This window comes from Blennius ocellaris, assembly GCF_963422515.1.
Source record: "Blennius ocellaris genome assembly, contig: SCAFFOLD_58, whole genome shotgun sequence".
Taxonomy (NCBI): Eukaryota; Metazoa; Chordata; class Actinopteri; order Blenniiformes; family Blenniidae; genus Blennius; species Blennius ocellaris.
Genome location: NW_027661901.1, coordinates 180,612 through 185,611, shown reverse-complemented (window position 1 = coordinate 185,611; position 5,000 = coordinate 180,612). Strand labels below are relative to the sequence as shown.

General features: G+C 54.7%; 1 protein-coding gene across 6 annotated transcripts in view; it reads right to left on the bottom strand.

Annotated features, from left to right (window-relative positions):
- The window catches only part of corin (corin, serine peptidase), a 43,045-nt gene that overhangs the window by 27,998 nt on the left and 10,047 nt on the right, over positions 1-5,000 (bottom strand). For all 6 annotated transcript variants that reach the window (XM_080522129.1, XM_080522125.1, XM_080522127.1 and 3 more), the window contains 3 exons: positions 3,527-3,616; positions 2,611-2,842; positions 2,392-2,534 (listed from right to left, as the gene is read on the bottom strand). In XM_080522129.1, coding sequence (XP_080378255.1) covers positions 2,392-2,534; positions 2,611-2,842; positions 3,527-3,616 — 465 coding nt within the window. The remainder of the gene's footprint in view (positions 1-2,391; positions 2,535-2,610; positions 2,843-3,526; positions 3,617-5,000) is intronic.

Below are 5,000 nucleotides of genomic sequence, written 5' to 3'. Positions count from 1 at the left end.
AGTGATTTGTAGCAGTGTGCAGTAACTTGTAGCAGTGTGCAGTGATTTGTAGCAGTGTGCAGTAACTTGTAGCAGTGTGCAGTAACTTGTAGCAGTGTGCAGTGATTTGTAGCAGTGTGCAGTAACTTGTAGCAGTGTGCAGTGACTTGTAGCGGTGTGCAGTAACTTGTAGCAGTGTGCAGTGACTTGTAGCAGTGTGTAGTGACTTGTAGCGGTGTGCAGTAACTGGTAACGGTGTGCAGTAACTTGTAGCGGTGTGCAGTAACTGGTAGCGGTGTGCAGTAACTGGTAGCGGTGTGCAGTAACTTGTAGCAGTGTGCAGTGACTTGTAGCGGTGTGCAGTAACTGGTAGCGGTGTGCAGTAACTTGTAGCGGTGTGTAGTGACTTGTAGCGGTGTGTAGTGACTTGTAGCGGTGTGCAGTAACTGGTAGCGGTGTGCAGTAACTTGTAGCAGTGTGCAGTAACTTGTAGCGGTGTGCAGTAACTGGTAGTGGTGTGCAGTAACTGGTAGCAGTGTGCAGTGACTTGTGGAAGTGTGCAGTGACTTGTGGAAGTGTGCAGTAACTTGTCGCGGTGTGCAGTAACTGGTAGCGGTGTGCAGTAACTTGTAGCAGTGTGCAGTGACTTGTAGGGGTGTGTAGTGACTTGTAGCGGTGTGCAGTAACTTGTAGCAGTGTGCAGTAACTTGTAGCGGTGTGCAGTAACTGGTAGCGGTGTGCAGTAACTGGTAGCGGTGTGCAGTAACTGGTAGCAGTGTGCAGTGACTTGTAGGGGTGTGTAGTGACTTGTAGCGGTGTGCAGTAACTTGTAGCGGTGTGCAGTAACTGGTAGCGGTGTGCAGTGACTTGTAGGGGTGTGTAGTGACTTGTAGCGGTGTGCAGTAACTGGTAACGGTGTGCAGTAACTTGTAGCGGTGTGCAGTAACTGGTAGCGGTGTGCAGTAACTGGTAGCAGTGTGCAGTGACTGGTAACGGTGTGCAGTAACTGGTAACGGTGTGCAGTAACTTGTAGCGGTGTGCAGTAACTGGTAGCGGTGTGCAGTAACTGGTAGCGGTGTGCAGTAACTGGTAGCAGTGTGCAGTGACTTGTAGCAGTGTGCAGTAACTTGTAGGTGTGCAGTAACTTGTCACGGTGTGCAGTAACTGGTAGCGGTGTGCAGTAACTTGTAGCAGTGTGCAGTGACTTGTAGGGGTGTGTAGTGACTTGTAGCGGTGTGCAGTAACTGGTAACGGTGTGCAGTAACTTGTCGTGGTGTGCAGTAACTGGTAACGGTGTGCAGTAACTTGTCGCGGTGTGCAGTAACTGGTAGCGGTGTGCAGTAACTTGTAGCAGTGTGCAGTGACTGGTAGCAGTGTGCAGTAACTTGTAGCAGTGTGCAGTGACTGGTAGCAGTGTGCAGTGACTGGTAGCAGTGTGCAGTGACTTGAAGTGGCGTGCAGTAACTTGTAGCGGTGTGCAGTAACTTGTAGCAGCAGTAACTTGTAGGTGTGCAGTCATTTGTAGCAGCAGTAACTTGTAGCAGCAGTAACTTGTAGGTGTCAGTGACTTGTAGCAGCAGTGACTTGTAGAAGCAGTAACTTGTAGGTATGCAGTAACTTGTAGCAGCAGTGACTTGTAGGTGTGCAGTAACTTGTAGCAGCAGTAACTTGTAGGTGTGTAGTGACTTGTAGCAGCAGTAACTTGTAGCAGCAGTAACTTGTAGGTGTGCAGTGACTTGTAGCAGCAGTAACTTGTAGCAGCAGTAACTTGTAGGTGTGCAGTAACTTGTAGCAGCAGTAACTTGTAGGTGTGCAGTGACTTGTAGCAGCAGTAACTTGTAGCAGCAGTAACTTGTAGGTATGCAGTAACTTGTAGCAGCAGTGACTTGTAGCAGCAGTAACTTGTAGCAGCAGTGACTTGTAGCAGCAGTAACTTGTAGCAGCAGTAACTTGTAGGTGTGCAGTAACTTGTAGCAGCAGTGACTTGTAGCAGCAGTAACTTGTAGGTGTGTAGTGACTTGTAGCAGCAGTAACTTGTAGGTGTGCAGTGACTTGTAGCAGCAGTGACTTGTAGCAGCAGTAACTTGTAGGTATGCAGTAACTTGTAGCAGCAGTGACTTGTAGCAGCAGTAACTTGTAGCAGCAGTGACTTGTAGCAGCAGTGACTTGTAGCAGCAGTAACTTGTAGCAGCAGTAACTTGTAGGTGTGCAGTAACTTGTAGCAGCAGTAACTTGTAGCAGCAGTGACTTGTAGCAGCAGTAACTTGTAGGTGTGCAGTGACTTGTAGCAGCAGTAACTTGAAGCAGCAGTGACTTGTAGCAGCAGTAACTTGTAGCAGCAGTGACTTGTAGCAGCAGTGACTTGTAGCAGCAGTAACTTGTAGGGCTACTGGTACTTGTAGCCAGCCCTACCCTCCACGCCGGCCTCTGGCAGCAGGCAGTCCAGGACCCCGCCCTCCTCGGGGAACCGGGTACAGTCGGAGTCCTCGGGCCACTGCAGGCCCACCAGGACCAGGACCGACTCACACTGGTCCTTGGCGGTCCGGCACAGAGACCTGGGGGGGTCAGAGGTCAGGGGTCAGGGGTCAGAGACTCGTACCAAGCGGGTCCCCCACGGGGAAGTGGTCCGACCTGCAGGGCGGGACCCTCTGCCGGGTCTGGGGGTCACACTTGGGGACCAGCAGGGTGCAGGCGTAGAACATGAGGTACTGGTAGCAGGAGGTCTGGACCAGGGCCGGGAACAGGGAGGACTCCCAGGACACCGAGGACTCCCTCTGGGACTGGTGGCCCAGGTAGTTGGGGAACCGGGTCAGGTTGTAGGGCAGGTTCAGACACAAGTCCACACTGATGGGCTCACAGCCCGCTGAGGACCAGGACCAGGACCAGGACAGGGTCAGGACCTGGTCTGGACTCCAGGACCAGGTCTGGACTCCAGGACCAGGACCAGGTCTGGACTCTAGGACCAGGACCGGGTCTGGACTCTAGGACCAGGTACCACGTCTGTACTCCAGGACCAGGTCTGAACTCTAGGACCAGGACCAGGTCTGAACTCTAGGACCAGGACCAGGTCTGGACTCCAGGACCAGGACCAGGACCAGGTCTGGACTCTAGGACCAGGACCAGGACCAGGTCTGGACTCTAGGACCAGGACCAGGTCTGAACTCTAGGACCAGGACCAGGTCTGGACTCCAGGACCAGGACCAGGACCAGGTCTGGACTCTAGGACCAGGACCAGGACCAGGTCTGGACTCCAGGACCAGGTCTAGACTCTAGGACCAGGACCAGGTCTGGACTCCAGGACCAGGTCTGGACTCCAGGACCAGGACCAGGACCAGGACCAGGACCAGGTCTGGACTCCAGGACCAGGACCAGGACCAGGTCTGGACTCTAGGACCAGGACCAGGACCAGGTCTGGACTCTAGGACCAGGACCAGGACCAGGTCTGGACTCTAGGACCAGGACCAGGACCAGGTCTGGACTCTAGGACCAGGACCAGGACCAGATCTGGACTCTAGGACCAGGACCAGGACCAGGTCTGGACACTCACTGCAGTTGTTCCTCAGGTTGCAGGCGGAGCCACAGGGAGACTGACAGGAGGCGGAGCTACAGGACACACCTGGAACACACACACTCTGAGCTGGAACACACACACACACACACACACACACACACACACACACACTAAAATGATGTGATCATCTGAACACAACAAACCTCCCTTTGTCTCTCCTGAAGACGGGTGGAGCAGGTGGAGGAGTCAGGGTGGAGCTCAGGTGCACCTGCTACACCTGCTGCACCTGTCTACCCCTGCTACACCTGCTGCACCTGCTACACCTGTCTACACCTGTCTACCCCGGCTACACCTGTCTACACCTGCTGCACCTGCTGCACCTGTCTACCCCTACTACACCTGCTGCACCTGTCTACCCCTGCTACACCTGCTGCACCTGCTACACCTGTCTACACCTGTCTACCCCGGCTACACCTGTCTACACCTGCTACACCTGCTGCACCTGTCTACCCCTGCTACACCTGCTGCACCTGCTACACCTGTCTACACCTGCTGCACCTGCTGCACCTGTCTACCCCTACTACACCTGCTGCACCTGCTACACCTGTCTACACCTGCTGCACCTGCTGCACCTGTCTACCCCGGCTACACCTGCTGCACCTGCTACACCTGTCTACACCTGCTGCACCTGCTGCACCTGTCTACCCCTGCTACACCTGCTGCACCTGCTACACCTGTCTACACCTGCTGCACCTGCTGCACCTGTCTACCCCTGCTACACCTGCTGCACCTGCTACACCTGTCTACACCTGCTGCACCTGCTGCACCTGTCTACACCTGTCTACCCCGGCTACACCTGTCTACACCTGCTGCACCTGCTGCACCTGTCTACCCCTGCTACACCTGCTGCACCTGCTACACCTGTCTACACCTGCTGCACCTGCTGCACCTGTCTACACCTGTCTACCCCGGCTACACCTGTCTACACCTGCTGCACCTGTCTACCCCTGCTACTCTGTCTACACCTGTCTACCCCTGCTACACCTGCTGCACCTGCTGCACCTGTCTACACCTGTCTACCCCGGCTACACCTGTCTACACCTGCTACACCTGCTACACCTGTCTACACCTGTCTACCCCTGCTACACCTGCTACACCTGTCTACACCTGTCTACCCCTGCTACACCTGCTGCAACTGCTACACCTGTCTACACCTGCTGCACCTGCTACACCTGTCTACACCTGTCTATCCCGGCTACACCTGTCTACACCTGCTGCACCTGTCTACACCTGCTGCACCTGCTGCACCTGTCTACACCTGTTTACACCTGTCTACACCTGCTACACCTGCTGCACCTGTCTACACCTGTCTACACCTGCTGCACCTGTCTACACCTGCTGCACCTGCTGCACCTGTCTACACCTGTTTACACCTGTCTACACCTGCTACACCTGCTGCACCTGCTACACCTGCTACACCTGTTTACACCTGCTACACCTGCTGCACCTG